Here is a 21,741-nt window from a genome sequence, read left to right on the forward strand (position 1 = left end):
ACAGCCGGTGGGCATTGCTGGGAGTAACATGGAAGGTCAAAGGCCATTTCAGCACCTCAAGAAAATGCACATTCGCTATTGCCACCCAGGAGTTCTTTTCAGCACTATATCACTAATATTTTATACATCTGGTTTTAAGAAGTTTTCTGATGACACACACCTTCCCACCAGCTTTAAATGATGATGGAATTTTCTTTAAAAGCTAGTAACAGGAATATGGGGAAAAGGAAATTAGTGTCTGGAGACATTACCCACACATCAGGGTTGTTGAGAGACTTTTGACTGGAGTTCTGCAGCAATCAAGCACTCAAGGCTCACAGTTCAAGATGAACCCCAGGCTCTTAGCCTAAAAAGTCTGCAATCACAGCTGAGCATGATGAGATGCAGAAGAATTAAAACAGGTTCAAACTTACTAAATGATGTAAAATCACTACCAGAAAATTATATCCCATGAAATACTTGAGGCCAAGGTGATAACTAATCAGCTCATTTCTGTAAAATGTTTTGACTCTTGCAGAGAAAAGTATTAAAAATAGTTTCTGCAAGTGTTCCATCTCACTTTAAGGGTCACGGATGCCCCAGGCCCTAGGTCTTCTCCCACACCACTTTCTACTGGGAGAGTTGGGATTCTACTTCTACTCTCCTTCCCCTGCTTCCCAGGCTGAGATTTCAGGAAGAAGTATAGTGGAGGGGGAAAAGAGACAATTGTAGGTCGTTAACTTTTAATTGTGCAAGTAAAGATATTGGGAAAAAATCCTCTCATGTACTATCACTAATAGTTCAAAAGCAAAGGATATTGTAATGTCCTAGAAAGGTAGACTGAAGAGAAGTTCTTCCCAACTTGGGGCAATTGGGAATTTAAGACAACATATATATCCCTATCACGTTGCTCTTATTTTTTTCTTATTTTACAAAAAATGTGTGAAAACTTCATAATGGGGCAACACTGGCATTTGGGAAACAGTCCTTTAGTGTGTAACAGCATGTTTTCCATGTTTCTCAAACACATCCCTTGAAGCAGTGTTCCCCAACCCCTAGGCCATGGTACTGGTCCTTGGCCTGTTAGGAACTGGGCCACATAGCAGGAGGTGAGTGACTAGGCCACAGAGCATTATTGCCTGAGCTCTGCCTCCTATCAGATCAGCTGTGGCATTAGATTCTCACAGAAGCATGAGCCCTGTGGTGAACTGCACATGCGAGGGACCTAGGTTGCGTGCTCCTTTATAAGAATCTTAGGTTGGGTGCAGTGGCTCACACCTGTAATCCCAGCACTTTGGGAGGCCAAGGCAGGTGGATCACCTGAGGTCAGGAATTCAAGACCAGCCTGGCCAACATGGTGAAACCCCGTCTCTACTAAAAATACAAAAATTAGCCAAGCATGGTGTTGGGTGCCTGTAGTCCCAGATACTTGGGAGGCTGAGGTACGAGAATAGCTTTAACCCAAGAGGCAGAGGTTGCAGTGAGCCGAGATTGTGCCACTGCACTCCAGCCTGGGTGACAGAGTGCGACTGTCCTAAAAGAAAAAAAAAAATCGAATGCCTGATGATCTGGGCTAGAAGAGTTTCATCCTGAAACTATCCCCCTACCCTGTCTGTGGAAAAATTGTCTTCCACAAAACCAGTCCCTGGTGCCTAAAAGGTTGGGGACTGCTGCCTTAAAGCACTGCCTTTCTGTTTCCAGTCTGTTCTCAGGCACATTTTCCTCCTGATCTCCTCCCTAGGCACCTAGCTTCCCCTGCTTACTCTCATCCTTTTCTTCCTCCTGCTATCCTTTTCCTCTGACCCATGGAGCTCTGACTCCATTATGGGCCAACATCTGCCTTCTTACCTCTTTCTTGTATTTCTCCCCAGTCCGCTCCTTTAAATTATATCCCAGATATCCTGATTATACCTCTTTCTTAGGGGGTTTCACCATTGCTGAGTGTGAGAGAAGGGAAGTAGCAGGATCAGCCCACCCAGTTCCCATCCACAAACACCTGAGGAGATTGGCAAGATCTCCTCAGCCCTGGGGTTCTGCTGGAGCTCACCTAATCCACTCCTGAGGCTGTTCCTGCTTATTTTTGCCCAGGATTTTTCAGTTTCTAGGTAGTGCTTTCACTTGGTGGTTCCTTGGCCTACTTGTCTCTCCATTTCCATTACGATGTTTTTTGGGGAAGGTAAATTGTAAAACTGATAGTTATTTGGCTGGAAATCTGGAAAATTCAAAATAAAGAAATGATCACCCATAATTTCACACTTAATTATTATCAGTTTGGTGTATTTTTTTAAGCATGTAATTTAAAAAATGTGGCCATAATCATAGCATACATATACTTTAAATCTTGCTTTTTCTCATTTCATATATTAGTTTTTCCTCCTTGTTAACAGTCTTCAAAAACATTCTTAAAAATAGTGTTATATCCCATTCCTTTGATTGACTGTATCATATTTTATGGAACCATCTTTATATGACATTTCTTTTTTCTTTTTCAACTTTTATTTTAGGATCAGGGGGTATATGTGCAGGTTTGTTACATGCGTAAATTACGTGTGGCTGGAGTTTGGTGTACAAATGATTTTGTCACACAGGTAGTGAGCATAGTACCCAACAATTTTTTTTAACCCTCGTCCACTTTCCACCCCTCCACCATCAAGTAGGCACCATTGTCTATTGTTCCCCTTTGTTTTTTTGTTTGTGAGACAGAGTTTTGTTCTTGTTGCCCAGGCTGGAGTGAATGGTGTGATCTTGGCTCACTGTGGCCTCTGCCTTCCAGGTTCAAGCAATTCTCCTGCCTCAGCCTCCCGAGTAGCTGGGATTGCAGGCATGCACCACCACCTCTGGCTAATTTTTGTGTTTTCGGTAGAAACAGGGTTACACCAAGTTGGCCGGGCTGGTCTTGAACTCCTGACCTCAGGTGATCCACCCACCTCGGCCTCCCAAAGTGCTGGGATTACAGGTGTAAGCCACTGCGCCTGGCCTATTGTTAACCTCTTTGTGTCTATGTGTATTCAATGTTTAGCTCCCACTTACATGTAAGTGAGAACATGTGGTGTTTGGTTTTCTGTTCTTATATTAATTTGCTTAGGATAATGGCCTCCAGTTGCATCCCTGTTGCTGCAAACCACAAGATTTTGTTAGTTTTTATGGCTGCATAATGTTACATGGTGCATTTATACCACATTTTCTATATCCAGTCCACCACTGATGGGCATCTAGGTTGATTTCAGGTCTTTGATATTGTGAATAACGTTGCAATGAACATAAAAAGTGTGTGTTTGTGGTGGAACACTTTATATTCCTTTGGGTATATACCCAGTGATAGGATTGCTGGATCAAAGGTAGTTCTATTTCAAGTTCTTTGAGAAGTCTCCAAACTGCTTTCCATAGTGGCTGAACTAATATCACCAGCAGTGTTTAAGCATCCCCTTTTCTCTGCAACCTCACCAACCTCTGTTATTTTGTGTTTAAATAATGGCCATTCTGACTGGTGTGAGATGGTATCTCATTGTGATTTTGGTTTGCATTTCTCTAATGATTAGTGATGTTGAGCATTTTTTCATATGCTGCTTGGCCACATGTATGTCTTTAAGACGTGTCTGTTCATGTCCTTTGCCTACTTTTTAATGAGGTGGTTTGCTGTTTTGCCGTTGATTTAAGTTCCTTATAGATTCTTGACATCAGAACTTTGAAGGGTACATATTTGCAAAAATTTTCTCCCATTCTGTTTACTTTGTTGAGAGTTTCTCTTGCTGTGCAGAAGTTCTTTAAGTTTAATTAGGTCCCACTTGTCTGTGTTTTTATTGCAATTGTTTTTGGAGACTTCATCATGAAATCTTTGCCAAAGCCTATACCCAGAATGATATTTCCTACATTTTTTTCTAGGGTTTTTATAGTTTTGGGTCTTATATTTAAGTCTTTAATCCATCTTGAGTTGATTTTTGTATATGGTAAAAGGAAGGGGTCCAGTTTCAGTCTTTTGCATATGACTAGTCAGTTATCCCAGCACCACTTATTGAATAGGGAACCCTTTCCCCATTGTTTATTATTGTTGACTTTGTCAAAGACAAGACGGTTGTAGGTGTGTGGCTTTATTTTTTGGCCCTCTAACCTGTTCCATTGTTTTTCTAAGTACCATGCTGTTTGTATTACTGTAGCCTTGTGGTACAGTTTGAAGTCAGGAAGTATGCCTCCAGCTTTGTTCTTTTTGCTTAGGATTGCTTTGGCTGTTTGGGCTCTTTTATAGTTCATTATGAACTTTAGAATAGTTTTTCTAATTCTGTGAAAAATGTCATTGGTAGTTTGATAGAAATAGCAAATTGCTTTGGGCAATATGGCCATTTTAACAATACTGACTATTCCTATCTATATACATGGAATGTTTTTCTATTTGTATAATCTCTGATTTATTTTAGCAGTGTTTTGTAATTCTCACTGCAGACATCTTTCACCTCCCTTGTTAGCTGTATTGCTAGGTATTTTATTCTTTTTGTGGCTATTGTGAATGGGACTGCATTATTGATTTTGCTCTCAGCTTGGACATTATTGGAGTATAGAAATACTATGAATTTTTGTACATTAATTTTTGTATCCTGAAACTTGACCAAAGTTGAAACTGAAGTGAGTGAAATTGAGATGCGAAAATCCATACAAAAGATCTACAAAACCAAAAGTTAGTTTTTTGAAAGAATAAATAAGATTAATAGACTTCAAGCTAGATTAATAAAGAGAAGACACAAATAAAACACAATAAAAAGTGACAAAGGTGACATTACCACTGACCTCATAGAAATAACAAAAATCCCTCAGAGACTATTATGAACACCTCTATGCATATGAATTAGAAAACCTAGAATAAATTGACAAATTCCCGGAAACATACAACATCCCAAGATTGAACTAGAAAGAAACTGAAATCCTGAACAGACCAATGAGTTCCAAAATTGAATAAGTAATAAAAAAAAAAACCTACCAACTAGAAAAAGGCCTGGGACAGAGAGCCAGATAGCCAGATAGATTCACAGCCAACTTATTCAAAACATAAAGAAGAGTTGGTACCATTCCTACTGAAATTAGTCCAAAAAATTTAGGAGGAGGGACTCCTCCCTAACAGTCTATGAGGTCAGAATCATTCTAATATCAAAACCTAGCAGAGACACAATGAAAAAAAACTTCAGGCCAATATTTCTGATGAACATAGACTCCTGATAAACAAAATACAAGCAAATTAAATCCAGCAGCACATCAAAAGGCAAATCCACCACTATCAAGTAGACTCTATTCCTGGGATACGAGGTTTGTTCAACATATACAAATTAATAAATGTGATTCATTACATAAACAGAGGTAAAAACAAAAACCACATGATTATCTCAATAGATGCAGAAAGGGCTTTTGATAAAATTCAACATCTTTCATGTTAAGAACCCTCAATGAACTAGACATTGAAGGAACACACCTCAAAATAGTAAGATCCATCTATGACAAACCCATAGCCGACACCATACTGAATAGTCAAAAGCTAGAAGCATTCCTCTTGTGAACTGGAACAAGACAAGGATGCCCACTTTTACCACCTTTATTCAACACAGTTCTGGAAGTCTTAGCCAGAGCAATTGGGCAAGAGAAAGAAATAAAAGGCATCCAGATAGGAAGAGAGGAAGTCAAACTATCTGTCCTCATAGACAATATGATTCTATATCTAGAAAATCCCATAGTCTCTGCCCAAAGGCTCCTAGAACTTATGACTAACAATTCTATGACTTGAATTTTTTGCCTATTGTTTATCCAAATACTCATGTTCCATTTTGAAATATTTTCTTAGCATAGGTTTACAGTAATGGAGTTATATGGCTCAAAGGACGTAACTATTTTTTAGACTCTTGATCCATATTGCCACATTTTGTTCTGAAAAAGCTATCCTAATTTAGTGCCACCAGCTATATCAATTAGTATGACTTTTACAATATTCTTTCTACAATTGGGTGCTGTCATGTTATACATTTAGCTAATTTAACAATACATTCAGCGGCCGGGCGCGGTGGCTCAGGCCTGTAATCCCAGCACCTTGGGAGGCCAAGGCAGGTGGATCACGAGGTCAGGAGATAAAGACCATCCTGGCTAACAGGGTGAAACCCTGTCTCTAATAAAAATACAAAATATTAGCCGGGCCTGGTGGCGGGTGCCTGTAGTCCCAGCTACTCCGGAGGCTGAGGCAGGAGAATGGCGTGATCCCAGGAGGCGGAGCTTGCAGTGAGCCGAGATCGCGCCACTGCACTCCAGCCTGGGCGACAGAGCGAGACTCCATCTAAAAAAAAAAAATAATAATAATAATAAATAAATAATACATTTAGCTATTTAATGTTACACATTTAGCTAATTTAATAATAATTCAATATGTTATAACAAATGTTATTTCACTATAGCTTTTTCTCTGATTAGTAGAACGGTTATTTTTCCATATATTTGTTTCTGGTTCATCTTTTGTAAATTATCTATTAAAATATTTTCTTCCTTTTGCAATACTATGTATCTTAATAGCATATTTTTAAATCAATTTGGGTGAGTTCTTTATAGAATGAAGACATTAACATTGTTACATTTACTTCAATTTTTTTTTTTTTTTTTTTTGGTCCTGTTCTTTTATTTTGGTTATCTTTGACTTAGAGAAGTTTTGAAATTTAATACAGCTAATTCTGTCTACTTTCTATAAATTATTAAGTTTAAAAAGTTGCCTAACCAAAAGAAATAGAAAGGAAAGAAAGAAGAAAATTTTCCTATTGTCTGAGGTTGGTAAATGTTACATTTGTTCTTGTCTTCAGGCCTAGCCATTGTGTTAGCTAGACGAACATGCTCAAAGGTCACAGCCAGCTCTCCTCAAGGAGGAAGCCGTATGAGACGGGATCAATGCATGAGTAGAGAGCTTAACTCTGAAGAGAAGAGCACCTCTTTCTCTGGGTTTAGATGAACAAGGATATGGATAAATTTGTGAGTGTTGAGGCAGGAGGCTGAGGCAGTGCCATCTAGAGAGTGAGGGGAGGGAGAATGGGTGTGATAGGACACCCTTGCCAAATTTCTTTATTATAGACCCAAGCCCTCTTAACACTCGCCATGCAATTACTAGTGTTTTTCCCACTTGGAAATAAACTGGGACTGTTAACTGTTGTTCTGGACTAAGACATATCAAGACTTTCCTAGGCTTTTATCAGAATGAGAAAATTTACATAATTGACACAAAAGGGACTTGTAAACTGTTAATAATACCTGTAAAATTCCTTTTAGAATTCTGTACAAAAATTGTTTCTATTGGCTCCTTACTGCTGCTACTAAAGAAGAGGAGCTTGACTGTTTAACCCTTCACAAACTTATAGGATTAAAAGTAGCTGGTCTCATTGCTAATCACTTCTGCTCTAGTAGGAGTTTCATATGCATCCAGAAACTCCTCCACTTTCATTTCCTCCTACTTGCCACACCTATGCCTTTCCGTAGATAACCTGGTTGCAAACTCCAGATGTACTTTTCAAAGAGGTCCAGATCCAGATTTGCTCTTTTATATAAAGGAGAAAAAAAATAAGCAGGAGAAGTGAAACCAGTGTAGTGGCATCCAAATGTTGTACAATTCTTTTTCAGTCTCTTAAAATGCATCATCATCATACTTGCATATAGGTTCTATAAAGCCACTGCATAAAATAGGAGTCCCTTGCAACATCCCAGGTCACCAGCCATTTTCACTCCTCAGAGACAACTATTTTCAATTTTTAAAATTATTTCTTAATGTTTACTTTATATCTCTAAATAAAAAAGTATCTTTTATGATACTTTTTGATTGTCATTAAGTTTTATGCATTATCTACTAATATCCCTTTATGGAATATGAGAATTTATTTTATTCTCCACATACACGAATTCCTTTACCCTCATCCTTCCAGTATAATTATATGATAATTTGGGGCTAGATCAATTATGTTTTACATTTCTGTAACTATGTAGATATGATAAATGGCTGACTCATATAGTATAGTTACATTTACTTTCTTGTATAAAAGGTTTCAGTTCTTTCTGGAGTTATTAGCGTTTTCCACTTGTACAGCTTTCTAGGTACCTAACTCACCTATCCCTTAACTCTGTTACAAAAGTGTATGTCTCCCTTTAGTAAGGTTCAAACACAATGAGCACTTCATCAGCTTCATCTTCTTGGGTGGAGACTGTTCATTCTGTGAGCAGACTGGGCTGTTTAGTGTCGTTGTTCAGATCATCATCCTCACTTCTAGGCTTTTGGCTCCTTAATTGGTTGTGAATGACAGAGGTAAACTCTAGATAAGTAAAGTGGTACATGGGTTCAGAATGTTGGGGATTTTCTAGTATTCTATACAAATAGGATCTAAAATGTCTTAGCAATCTCTTCTCTGGGATGAAGTGTTTTAGTAGGTGCCGTGCTAAATTTAATGCCTGTTACTTTTCTTTTCATCTCCCCTTTTCATTTCCTTTATCAGGATACCAATATCCTTAGCACAAGATTCTATAAATAAAATACTTCATTCACTTATTAACCTTTTCTCAAACTTTAGGTAAGGTAGCAGTATTCCACCCCCACCACCAACATATTAAATAAGTAAACATACATTGATATCCAATCTTGAAAAAAGTGCCATAAAAATGTATTGCTGGTGGCACTAAAACTGAAATAAGACTCTCTGAAACCCCTCACTTAAAATCCTTGCCTGGCTGTTTCTATTCATCCTAAACAATTATACGGTGATTTGTACCCAATCCTACTCAAGGCCTGCTCATTAAAAGATCCACCTTAAACAAAACTCCAAAATTTCAACAAAATCTGATCTTGCCCTTTGCCGCAAGACACTACCAAAGCTCTGTTGAGGTGGGTTTCTCTCCTTTATGATAGGGAGCAATGAACTCAGCCCTATATCGTCAATAGATTGTGTTGATGATTGTGTATTTCAGGAACTAGCAGTTAACAATTTAGAAAAACTGTATAATATATACATGTAGAAAAAGGCAAAAGGAATATGTAAAAAGTAGTATTAATAGTTATGTCAGGGGATTGGTATTTTGTTATATTTTCAAACCTATTTTTACGGTATTCTTTTTTTTTTTTTGAGACGGAATCTCGCTCTGTCACCAGGGTGGAGTGCAGTGGCGCGATCTCAGCTCACTGCAACCTCCGTCTCCCAGGTTCAAGCAATTCTCCTGCTTCAGTCTCCTGAGTAGCTAGGACTCAGGCGTGTGCCACCATGCCCACCTAATATTTGTATTTTTAGTAGAGATGGGGTTTCACCATGTTGGCCAGGATGGTCTCGATCTCTTGACCTTGTGATCTGCCCACCTCAGCCTCCCAAAGTGTGGGGATTATATGGTATTCTTACATAATGAGGGCTGGGCTTAAGTAAGAATTCATTTCGGTACAAACCACCTTTCAATGTGTATAGATAAAACAAAGGCAAAGCTACGCAACTTGCTATTCTCTTTGTTGTGTTTTGTAGAACAATTAGTAACAATCCAGGGAGAAACCTACTTATGTAGGAAACTGAGCTCTTCTTATTGTAATTATGCTTGTAGAATCCAAATACTGATGGGCTCAGTTGTAATATAAATAACCCAAAAATATTCTGAAGTCACTTAGTTAATGTTGAGAAACAATCAGGAGGACACTGACAATGGCCTTTATTTTTTATTTTTTTGAGACAAGAGTCTTGCTCTGTCACCCAGGCTGGAGTGCAGTGGCATGATCTCAGTTCACTGCAACCTCCGCCTCCTGGGTTCAAGCGATTCCCCTGCCTCAGCCTCCCGAGTAGCTGGGATTACAGGCACCCGCCACCACACCCAGCTAATTTTTGTATTTTTAGTAGAGATGGGGTTTCACCATGTTGGTCAGGCTGGTCTTGAACTCCTGACTTAAGGTGATCCACCAGCCTCAGCCTCCCAAAGTGCTGGGATTACAGGCATGAGCCACTGCGCCCAGCTGACAATGGCCTTTAAATGGGTTTTTGTATTCTACGAGGCTGAAGCTGTAGACAGTGGTTTTCTTGGCACTGAGTTACATAAATGTCTTCAACCTTATACAATATTGACACATTTCACCCAAGTTAAAAGCCAGACTTTATTAATAGAAATCTTGTAGTCAGTGGGTTTTTCAGTGTATGTCAAATGTATATTTTCTATCATTTTATGAAAACCAGGGAGAAGAGCTGGCATGCAGATAGATTTTTACCACAGCTGTCAAAACCAGCATTTAACCATGCCCTTATATGCCTGGAAGTAATCTGTTTTATGTCAAGTTTTCTGATGCAAACACATTTTGACGGTTTGACTTGTTAAGCTGGCTCTGGTTAGGCCAATGAATGGTCAGCCAACCAGGTAAATGTTACCCTTTTTAAGGGATATTAACCCATACTGTTTGTTACCTTTCCGGTGATTGTTTCCTATGGCATAAGTGAGTTGTAGTGAGTGTGAAATGCATCTACATGGCAGGACAACACAAACAGTATCTATCTAAAAAGAAGTCTGGAAATCTCACTATAATAAGATCAAGAGCTGCTTCTATTCCAAGGAAAGACATGCTGATGATAGGAGTAAAGACAGAAATATTAAGATTAATCTGGTAATTTTATTTAATATTTACCATTCAGCAGCAACCAACATGAACATGTGGGCTAACAGAATCTCTTAAAATGTTCTGCTATGTAGCTGCTTCAGAAATACACACACATGATAAATTCAAGATAAATTCAACTGCTCACTGCCAAAATTTTTTTTAAAAAATGGCTCCAAGAGCAAATAACACTGATTTATACTGTGCCCAAGCACTAGTCAACAAATCTATTAAATTACACAGGAAAAGGAAATCAAGGAAGCTTTGTTATCTTATGCATGTCATCTTATTTAAATGGAAGGTTTTACTTCTTTAAAGCAACAGAAATATGGAGCTTCACATATATATGTGTATATATATATATGAATGTGGTTACAAACACAAAGTGTTATCAAAAGCAAAAGCTAGTTCAAAAAATTTCTGACTGCAAAACTTGCAAGATACAAAGCTAAAATGCATATGTTCCTTTTCTCAATTGTGAACACTTTCACTAAACATAAATATTTAACATATATTAATTTTTCCGACATTCAAAATTGTAAAGTCAATATGGCAGAATTGTTAAAAGCACATATGTACAAATATTCTTTTTCCATACATAAAGTATTTGGCATAATTATAACAATCATACTGCATCAACAACTGTTTGCTTTTATTTTTACTTTTTTTTTTTTTTTACACATAATGGTATCTCTTATTAAAATTAACCAGTTATATACAAAAATACTTGAACATTTATTATAGAAAACCTCTATAACCAGCCTCAACAGCATATACCTGCTGAATGGTTTCATTAAGAGAATATAAAAAAGTGGTCACTGCCTTCCAGGTAAGCTACCAACAAAACAAACATGGTTAAACTAAAATGAGCTTCCCAACAAAAGAGGGAAAATATTTAACAGTATGATTTAAAATACAGTTCATATCTATTGTCAATTGAGTGTTATAAACAGTCAGTAAAAGAAAAAACAAAGATATAAAATACATTACTACATACAAGGTGCTTTTTTCACACTTCTACAACTGTGGCATTAGCATCCCTATCTAGACCTAAGATGCTATGTTGCAATATTCAAGCTAGAGAAGTCTACAGCAATCCTCCTTCAAGAGAAAGACGACAGGTCAGCTAAGACAAACTCCACTGGTAAAAGTGGAGAGTCGTGAGGAATTTTTTATTTTGTGCAGGATTGAAAGTTAATGCCCTTGCCTTTTATAAGTCCTTTTGCCATTTAATCGTGCTAATACATTTTCACTGTTTTTTTTTTCTTCACTGAAGCTATTAATTTAATACTGTCCTGTATTGATTCCCGAATTCTTGCTAATGGGGCACAGTCATTTGTGCCTCTTTAATACTTCAGCATTTGCTCTTGTTCAATGACAAATTTTATACAGGAAACTATCAAGAAAGGAAGCGCAAAATTCAAGTAAACATTTCTTCTGGAGCCTCTTGCTTAATCTAGCTGATTGGAACTCTGAAGCAAATTGCACCTTGAAAAGAAATACAGTAGATACCATGGTGTCAGCGTAGTAAGGGGTTCAGCAACCAATTCACAAAATAGAATTTTAAGAATGTAGACAGCAGTCAAACAGCAAAAGCAACCTTAAAGAAGTATTTTGTTTCAAGAACAAAACAATTTCCAGTCCCAAGCTTTGCAACCCCTTAGGTATACTGTCTTGCTCGCCTGCTTGAACTTTAATTCTGATGATCTGCACTGATAAACCTTGCCTTATTTACAGAAGTCTTCTAAAATAAGGACCACGGTGTTAGGATGTGCACTGACTTAATAAGCTTTCTCCAAGTATCAAGTATTCAGTAAAAACGATACAACATTGTCACACATTGTATTGTTGGACAATATCGTATTGGTTTTAAGATTAAACTATATAAAAAAAAGTGAACATAAAGAGGTACAAAAGGAGTCTTTATCACTATTTACCACTTTCAAATGAGAAACGTTTTAATGAAATTCAGCCATACTTCATTTAACATCTGGCGTTTTAGATCAGCAACTTTTAATATTGTGCAACATGATATTTAATAAGCAAGTTTTAATTCCATTCATCGAAGGAGCTGAGTAAGTTATTAAAGTGCCTACACTAAATGTCTCCTCATCATACTTCTTATTTATTTTGTAAACGGGCAAAGAATGCATCACAGGTACATAGAAAAGTGACTTATAACTGAGAGACCTTGCGGGGCAGGGGCCTGGGCCGCGGGCCGGGGTCAGTCCTCCGGGCCCCATTCTCCAGGTGGCTGGATCGCGCTGCCAGAGGCTTGGGTGGCAGGGCCGGCGGCTCCGGCGTGACGGGGATGGAGAGGCTGTGAGGTAGCGGGACGGGGCGCCTCAGAGTCCGCTCGTAGACGCTGTACGGGGGCGGAGTCTTGCTCTCCTTGCGCACTGGCTCCTCTCCGCCGTAGCTAGGCACCGGCACCGGCACCGGCACCGGCAGGGGGGCCGACTGTTCATTCACCTGATTTTCAAAGCCTGAGGTTTCCGACGTGCTGCACCGGCTGAGAGAAGAAATCCCACTGCTGTAGCTGCCCGACAAGACAGGGGAGTTGGAGATGAGTCCTGGGGAGTGGTACTCCACTGGAGAAGGGGTGAAAGACTGCACAGAGCCCTGCTCCGGGGAGAAGGAAACGAGAGGGAGACACAGCATTGAGTCGTGAACGCAGATGCGCTGAAATGTACGCCCCCACGCAGAGGCCTCGGCCCCCAGCACCCCCAAAGTCGGCTGCATCAGGAGATGCAGCCTTTAAGGAGGTGATTAAGGTAAAAGGCCATTGTGGTGGATCCTAATCCAAGCTGACTGGTGTCCTTATAAGAATAGACATTTAGACACACAGGGAGACGTCAGGAATGCGACACACAAAGACCTTGCAGGAAGGGCGGTCTGCAAGCCCAGGAGAGAGGCCTCGGGGAAACCAAGGCTGCCACGCGTTGATCCTGGACTTCTATCTGCCAGAATTGAGAAAATACATTCCCAGTGTCTAAGCCATCCAGTTTATGGTATTTTGTGAGGGAAGCCCGAGCAGACGAATACACTCACACTCAAATTTGAGTGTTGTCCTTTGTAGCACTGAAAATGCACACCAGACGTTTATGTGCCAGGGCCACCAGTCCTTGAGTTCAGTTCACCGCCCAGTTTACTCCTTATCATTTTCAGATAGAGGAGAAAGGAGCTGGGCATGGTGGCTCACGCCTGTAATCCCAATACTTCAGGAGGCCGAAGCAGGGATCACTTGAGGCCAGGAGCTCGAGACCAGGCTGGGCAACATGGCAAAACCCCATTTCTACTAAAAATCCAGAAAGTTAGCTGGGCGTAGTGGCTCATGCCTGTAATCCCAGTTCCTCTGGAAGGATCACCTGAGCCTTGGAAGGTTGAGGCTGCAGTGAGCCGTGAGCCACCAGTGCACTCCAGCCTGGGCAACACAATGAGACCCTGTCTCAAAAAATAAATAATTTAAAAAAAGTACCCACCAAGATAATCTGGAGGCACACATTAGACAGTCCTATAGTTTGGAAGAGAGGGAACTGGCCAAAAAAACCCCAAAAACCAAAAAACACCATAAAACCTTTGGGGGCGCTATTCACTTTCCCAGCTCAGCAGGGAATGCTGCAGGCCAGGAGCCAGGGCTGCTGAACACACTCAGCTCAGAGGACCCAGAGAGCTCAGGAGGAGGAACAGAGGCACCCGAGGTTCTGCACCTGATTTCTCCAGCCATCACTCCAGACTCCTAAGCTGAACTGGCAAACTGGCAGCCCTTGGGCTATAGCCTGTGATGTGAGCTGTTTCATCAGCAGTTTTTTAAAAACCTAATTTAGTTAATTTTTAACATTTCAAATTTCACATGAAACTCCAGAATTCTGGCAGTTCATAAAGAATCAGAAGTTCTGGCCACAATGGCACACATTCTCTTAATAGAGATAATCTTTAGAAGCTGAGCAGGAGCTGTCCCTTTTCACTTTGCCAGTCCCCACTACGCCACGTGGGGACTACACCCGGCCTCCTTCCTTCATTTATGTCAGCTGTCTGGCCCCATTTGGCATCTGAGTTTGTTACTTTCCCAACTGGTATCCCAAGGAAAACGGGTCCTAAGATAGATGCTCTGTGAAAAGAGGGTTCTGCTGGGAAATGCTGCACACTGTGTACTCCTTGTGTATATTCAAAACATATTTGCATTTTCAAGGCTTAGAATAAAGGAATACAAATAATTTTGTTCAGCCCAGTGTTTTCCAAACTTACTTGACTATAGACCTTTTTTCCCCCGCTTATTACATAATGTCCTGGAAAACTAATGTTCTATGGCATACACTTAGAGAAATGCTATCTTAAGCTAACTTAACTTTGGTTTCTCTTTGTAAACAAAATAACGCTGGTAGATACACATCCTGTCATTTAGTAGGAGCCTAAAATTAAGGCCAATTAAGAGTTCCCAATTCACTGCTACCTCTGTCAAAAGTTAGACCTGAAATTCAAAATATGGCAGGTCAGCTCAGTCTTCGCTGTAGGGTTAGACCCATAGTTTAATGGCTGGCTGGGGAAAAAAACCCAAAACCCCACTAAACTCTATCAATCAGTTAAGTTAGCACACTGCAAAGCTAGTAACATGGTAGCAGTGTGCCCCCTAATGTAACCTAGGAGGTATAACACAAATGTTCGATCTATGTTCTCTTTCTTCAAACCCTACATAAAAAGACATGGCTTCGGACTGCACATGGCCAGTAAAAATGTACACAGGTCTGCTGAGAGGCAGTATATACCAGCCTGCTAAGACTAGTTCATAGTTATTCAAACATTTTTAGCTCTTGGGTTCTTTTTAATGTTTAAGAATTAATCTCTTAAGATTTATTTTCTTACTACCCAACAAAATTTAAGTTGAAAAATACAGATGATAATTCCATAGCAACGTGTGGGAGCTCTGTGTGAGTAAGGGTAAATGTAAAAGTGTGGAAAAGCCATGTTGCTTTCCTTTTTATGACATCGAGGTGACAGGCTATGACTTCCAGAGCGAATGCTGTCACAGGTACTTCATAATAACAGCTGCATTACAGAATGAGAAGAAAACGAGCAAATCACTTGCACTTACCCGCTAATTTCTACATCAGAAATTCTGGCAATGCAAGGGAATCACACTTCTTTGCAATTTTCTCCATTTTGCGGGGGGAGGTGGGTTGTTTCCCATTTCTCAATTTCTATCAGCAACTATCGTTAGCACCACAGATGCACTGGATCGCAACCTGCCCCTATGTGTTTGTAGAGGCTGATTTGTCTTTTGCATATTAGCTAGAACTAGCTCATCAACACAAAGGACATGGAGTGTGTAAATCCTAAGTCACTCAGGTACAAAATCATTCTTTTGACACACTTCATATTTGCCTCTGGTGCAGCAGTTCTGAACACCAATCTCTCAAGTACTGACAATCCTTGAAGCCAGTCTGATTCAATTTGGATAGAGACTAAATATTATTCTTTATCTTCATGAGGGATTTTTTTAATGTTTAAAGATGTTAAATAGTCCATGTCTACAAACCAATTCAAATGTCTGACCTTTACAGCTTTCCCGTTTGTTCCCTAGAAGTCTTTTAAATCCATGTTACCGCCTTGTTTTTCATGATCAAGTATGTATTTCTAATGTAAATGAGAAACTTGGTATAAAATATTAAAAGAGAACGTTAGGTTTGGCTTTGACAAAATGGGTTTGGCTGATGATTGATAAAGGCAAAAAGACACAGAGAATATTTAGTAGATCTTGATACTAATGTTTCTCAATCTAAGTGTGTGTGTTTTTGATGTGCCTTAAACTAAAAGGTCAGGCTGAAAGTTTCCTAGGAGGTACATTAGGACCACACTCCTTTCCTAATTCAGTATATGCACTGACTTCAGTTTGCAAGTTCTCACTGCTACCATTTGGAGAATGAGGCTAATAATCAAAAAACAAATGGCTGCGTTCGTGGAGGAGGCACCCAGGGGGGACAGTCCAGTGTTGTTTTTCTCAACCAGCTTCCCCTATCCCTGCTTGATAAGTTCTTTGCCTTGTCCCTGCAAATTAAAGCACCTTTTGATATAACTGGGATGAGTCTTAGAGAAAAAGAGACCTGGGCCAGTCTCTAGCCTCAGTCGAAAGAAGGGCCTTTACCTTCAATGGAGATCGCCCGGCAGGCGAGGGGGATACTGATGTCATGTGTCTTGCTGGTGAAGCTGTCAATGGGGAGAGAGAGAACATTTCAATTAAGAAAAACCAGATGATTGACTATCTGCACATGCCCTCTGTGTTACAAACCCAAACAGATGATCCAGTGCATAAGGACCTTCTAAGCAAAGGGGGTGGTGAGGATGGGGGAGAAGCTAAATGATGCCTGTCCAGAATGGGTTCTCACAAAGGGCGGCACTGCCGAGATATGGGAGCATCAGTGAAAAGTTATCATGGCATATATGATGCTTTGACTATTGACAGATTCCCAAACTGATCCAATGTCCTTTCCGTTTCCCCAAAGTCCAGGTGCTTCTGCACTGCTTGGTCTATCTCATAAGGTGCTTTTAGGTGTGAGATGCTAGGGAGCAGTTCTTGGGGAACAGCTGTTGACTTTGGCATGAGCACCAATGGGAACACCATGGCCACCCCAGCAGCCTGGAACAGGTCTATGGGAATATATTTAATCAGCTCCCCCCAACAACCCCAGTACTCCCCAAATAGGTAGAAAAACCCTTGGCCATGGCCATACAAGAGGTGCATGGTTTTCCATTTCTTCCCCTAATGCTTGTACTCAGGTCTTCCCATTATCCCCTGGTGGTGGGTCTCTATGGATTTCATCATCGTGGCCAAGAAGAGTGAACTGTTTGCTTTTTCTCACTAGATTTTCAAGTCCTACACCTGGGACACAGCATGTGTGATAGCACTGTTCCTGTGTGCATGCTTGTGTAGCAAATCCAGCTCTCTAAAGCATAGCCCTGTATGGTAAAGGCTGGCCGTGACACAGTCAACAGGGTGAGAGTCAGCCACATTTCTCATTTCCACAGAGACGTTTCGGTGAACTCTGGGTATGTTGCTCTGTGATTAGCTGCCACTCTCCCAGCTGTCACAGTGAGGTTTGTAACTCAAAACTACTGAAAGGCTGTAAGGAAGAAAGACAGTTACAGAGCCCCACAACAGTGACCACAGATGATGACATAAGAACAGACCATGAGAGCAATCAGTGCAGAAGGGATGGCAGCCCTGCCAGTTAACTTGGGAGGGGTAAGGTCATCTGTGTGCTCTGGGTCCTAAGGGGTCAGGAAGAGTGCTCCATGATCACACTGGTAGTATGCAGCCTCTCTCTTGCACTCTTGAATGCTGGGGCATGCTGTCAGCACGTGTCACATTCTAATACCAGCCTTAGTTCTCCTATCCTGTTGATTGTGGGTGCTGATTATGGAAGAAAATCACATCTGTATGGAGAAGCTGATCCTGACAGAGAACTATATTCCTGCCTTAACGATGGCAGAAAGTTTATTGTTCCCTAGGACCCTCTTCCTCTTGACTCAGGCAGTTGCTGACACCACCATGGTGGCCCCTGCAACCACAGCACATTTGCATCAATATTATTCCTTAAAAAATGCTTTTCAGGTTCTCAACTTTAGGGACACAACCAGGTTTAAATTGGAGACTGCCTGAATATATGCACATCGTGAATGAGATACAAATAATTTGGCCGATAAGTTTTAGGCCTCTGTGCACATACTGATATACTAATGCAGGTGATCAATAAGCTTAAAGTTATTTCTTGTTTTCTTTGAAGACCTCATATGTCTCTCAAAAATTATTGGTGACTTGACTTTTGGCTTTGACAAGTATAGAGTAAACTGGGTGGCACATAGTTTATTGTATTTTGTGGCAGGGTCTCACTTTGTTGCCCAGGCTAGAGTGCAGTGTCTCAATCTCAGCTCACTGCAACCTCTGCTTCCTGGGCTCAAGCAATTCTCCCACCTAAGCCTCCCAAGTAGCTAGGACTAGAGGTGTGTGCCACCACGCCTGGCTAATTTTTGCATTTTTTTTTTGTAGAGATGGGGTTTTGCCATGTTGTACAGGCTTCTCTCGAAACTCCTGGGCTCAAGTGATCTGCCTGCCTCGGCCTCCCAAAGTGCTGGGATTACAGGTGTGAACTACCTTATTTGGCCCAGGCTGAAGTGCAGTGGTGCCATCTTGGATCACTGCAACCTCCGTCTTCTGGACTCAAGCCATCCTCCCAAGTAGCTGGGACTACAGGTGTGTACCACCACACCTGGCTAATTTTTATATTTTTTGTAGAGACGGGGTTTCGCCATGCTGCCCAGGCTGGTCCCAAACTTGTGAGTTCAAGTGATCCACCCACCTTGGTCTCCCAAAATGCTGGGATTACAGGCGTAAGCCACCACACCTGGCCAAGATTTTGCTGCTTAAACGACCACCTGAGGGGGTGCAGTACCCTGAATCAACCCTTTGCGAAATATAGTCCTTGCATAAAACCTCTCAAAGCAACAGATAACTATGGATGCAAAGTTAATGACTCTGATAAGCTTGTGGAGCATAACTGTTAGTCAATAGATATTTAGAGGCAACTGGAAACTTTGGCATCAGTCCTGAATAAGACTGAAGAAAGTAGCTGAGTTAGTGGAGGTTGATAAGAATGAAGTGGTTCAAAGTGAAGGTTAGAGAAGATGCTAGTGGCCTACCAAGGTTAGGGTGCCTCCCCGAATTTGAGAATGGTGGCTTGGTAAAGAGCACTCTATAAAATCTGTCCGAGAGGCTTACTTGGAACGGACCACTGTTTGACCCCGTGTAATAGAAGTTCAGGAAAGAGGGAGACAATTGTCAAGGAATTATGCAGCTACTAAGGTTTTTATCCCAGAAATCAAATGCCTACCTTTCTCTCAGGAATTCAGGACAAGCTGGAGTAGTCAATAAAAGTTATTTTATAAAAGTGATTGTTCAAATGCTTCAAATACCCACCAGTCTGTGTGGGTCTTGGAGGGACAGGGGGAGAGATAAGTTTCCCACTATCCGACACGTTCTTGGCTTCCTTCCCACTGTCCAGGCTCCAGCTGCTAGGGGTGGGGTTCACAGCTGGAAGGGAATAACACAGCTAAAAACACACGGTCCAGCTTTGCCCTTCCAATGCTTGAGATCTTAGAAGAAAGTCAGAATTATCCAGAATGAAAAAATTAACTGGATGAAAAACAAAACAGGAAACTTCTTGAATACTAAACCTTTATTTAATTGGCTGCCTAACAGTTACAGTTACCATTTAACTGGGCGCTAACAAGTCTCTTTATTTCCCTTAATACTGTCAAAGGGAACTACAAATCTTTACACTGGGGTGTAAAACTTGCTGAGAATTACAAATGTGTTTAGATGCTGGATAACAGATGGAAGATGTAGTCACTGGACTATTTTAAAACTTGGTTTTTAGTAGACATTTCTGGACAAGTGGCACCTAAAAATGGAGAAGGCAATGACATACTAATATTTTAACTATTTGGCAGAATTCTTGGGAAAGAACAGCCATGCCACATTATCTCATTGATAACTGAGGAAAGAACTCTTTCTGAAATCAATGAATTACACTGAACTATGTCCTTAAAAAATGATTTGGAATACAGACACTTTCATTCTGATTTTGTAATTTGTCTGCTCTGTGCTTCGGTAAGATGCAGGAATACAGGGCAATCCTGGCAGGAATAAGGGCAGGACACGCTGGTCGTAAATAGCCACTATGCAATGAGGTTTACAACATCAAATCTGAGTTCCAGTGACTCACTCCCTGTACAGACACTGCCATCTGGTGGGCATGTTGAGAATTTCAACATTTTACCACTCTACTATTTTCATTTAATGGGATGGAGTTATCACTCTTAAAATTCTTTTTCTCTATTCTTTTAAATTTGCGTTGTGGTTTTCTTTAGTAGAAGGGGTTGAAAAAAATACCACATTCCTTAGTTCTACTGACAAAGATGAACATGTGACTTGTAACATTAAAGCTAAATTTGTGTTTTAAAATAATTTTGCCTAAGACTTCACTAATTTCCATCTCCCAAGGAAAGTTCTAATGTAGCAGTGTACCCAAATGACAATACAGTTTACTTCTTAATGAGGGCAATTAAAAGGCACTTTCCCAGACTATTTCATTAACGATTCTTGATTCATTGGTCTGGGGAACTGCTCTTATTTTTGAGGCTTGACCCTGAGAGAGGTGAATGGGTGACTTGCTGCAAGCCCCGACACAGTAGCTGAGGAAATCGCGTTTAATCTGCTCTTCATCTTCTGCTGTGTTGCAGACTGATCCTAATTGGCTATTTACTGCTATCCATGTGTTTGGTTTTCATTTTGTGTGACCTTGAGGCAGGGCACACTCCATTATGCACTGAATTGCAATTCTTAAATGGTATTTAATTGTACAAGAGCCGTATCTGAGTCACAACAAACAACACATGAGTTGGCTGAATGAGCTTTGTAAGGCAGACGAAGGATGGGACCACCGAATCGATCTGGGAGAAGCTATTTTCATTGTGCTGAACAAGAAGCCTAATTGGCAACTTTGTTTCAGGAAGAGGAGGCATTGCCTGGGTGACTCACTGGATGATAACAAAAAGCCATTAAACATAGGCGTTCCTACCTTGCTCAGATTCTGCTGTTAAAATCTTATAGGAAAACAGCTTTTGAAGAATGATCATGAATAACTGTCTTTCATTAATCCCCTAAAGAGCATACTAGTCCCGATCATTAAAGAGCTAGAGCACTGCTTTCCACACAGACACACAGAAGACTGGAGAACATGAGGATAAAACAAGCCCTTACACATTCCAGGACTGACCATGGGGCTGGCCTTACCTTTTTCAGGTGCAGAGAGATTTGGGTCACTGCGTGGCAAGGCCCCGTCTCCAATATGATTAAACAGCATCCTCTGCAAAGTTACAAGGGTTGATTTTTATGATGTGATATACGGGCATGTGAAACCTTTTAGAAAATGAGATGATTATTCCCTCAGTAAAACTTTTTGTTCAAAATAATTTTTATGTGATATGATGAGCCTAGGAACAAAGAATTTAATTATATTTAAGTAAAAGGGGGTGGGAAGAACCTTAGGTTTTGAGAAAGAAAAGAGTGTTTGAAAAGTTTGTATTACATTTTAAATATA

The 21,741-nt window shown here is 40.4% G+C and overlaps 1 protein-coding gene across 5 annotated transcripts in view; it reads right to left on the reverse strand.

Moving 5' to 3' along the window:
• Window positions 1-10,580: 10,580 nt before the first annotated feature.
• The window catches only part of DOCK4 (dedicator of cytokinesis 4), a 485,830-nt gene continuing 474,669 nt past the window's right edge, over window positions 10,581-21,741 (reverse strand). For 4 of the 5 annotated variants that reach the window (XM_054494462.2, XM_063667735.1, XM_063667733.1 and 1 more), the window contains exons 49-52: window positions 21,435-21,507; window positions 19,557-19,670; window positions 16,728-16,789; window positions 10,581-13,207 (exon numbers count right to left, since the gene is read on the reverse strand). In XM_054494462.2, coding sequence (XP_054350437.1) covers window positions 12,761-13,207; window positions 16,728-16,789; window positions 19,557-19,670; window positions 21,435-21,507 — 696 coding nt within the window. In that variant the 3' untranslated portion in view covers window positions 10,581-12,760. The remainder of the gene's footprint in view (window positions 13,208-16,727; window positions 16,790-19,556; window positions 19,671-21,434; window positions 21,508-21,741) is intronic. The other variant, XM_063667734.1, reaches the window with a different exon arrangement.

Source organism: Pongo pygmaeus, chromosome 6, assembly GCF_028885625.2.
Source record: "Pongo pygmaeus isolate AG05252 chromosome 6, NHGRI_mPonPyg2-v2.0_pri, whole genome shotgun sequence".
Lineage (NCBI taxonomy): Eukaryota > Metazoa > Chordata > Mammalia > Primates > Hominidae > Pongo > Pongo pygmaeus.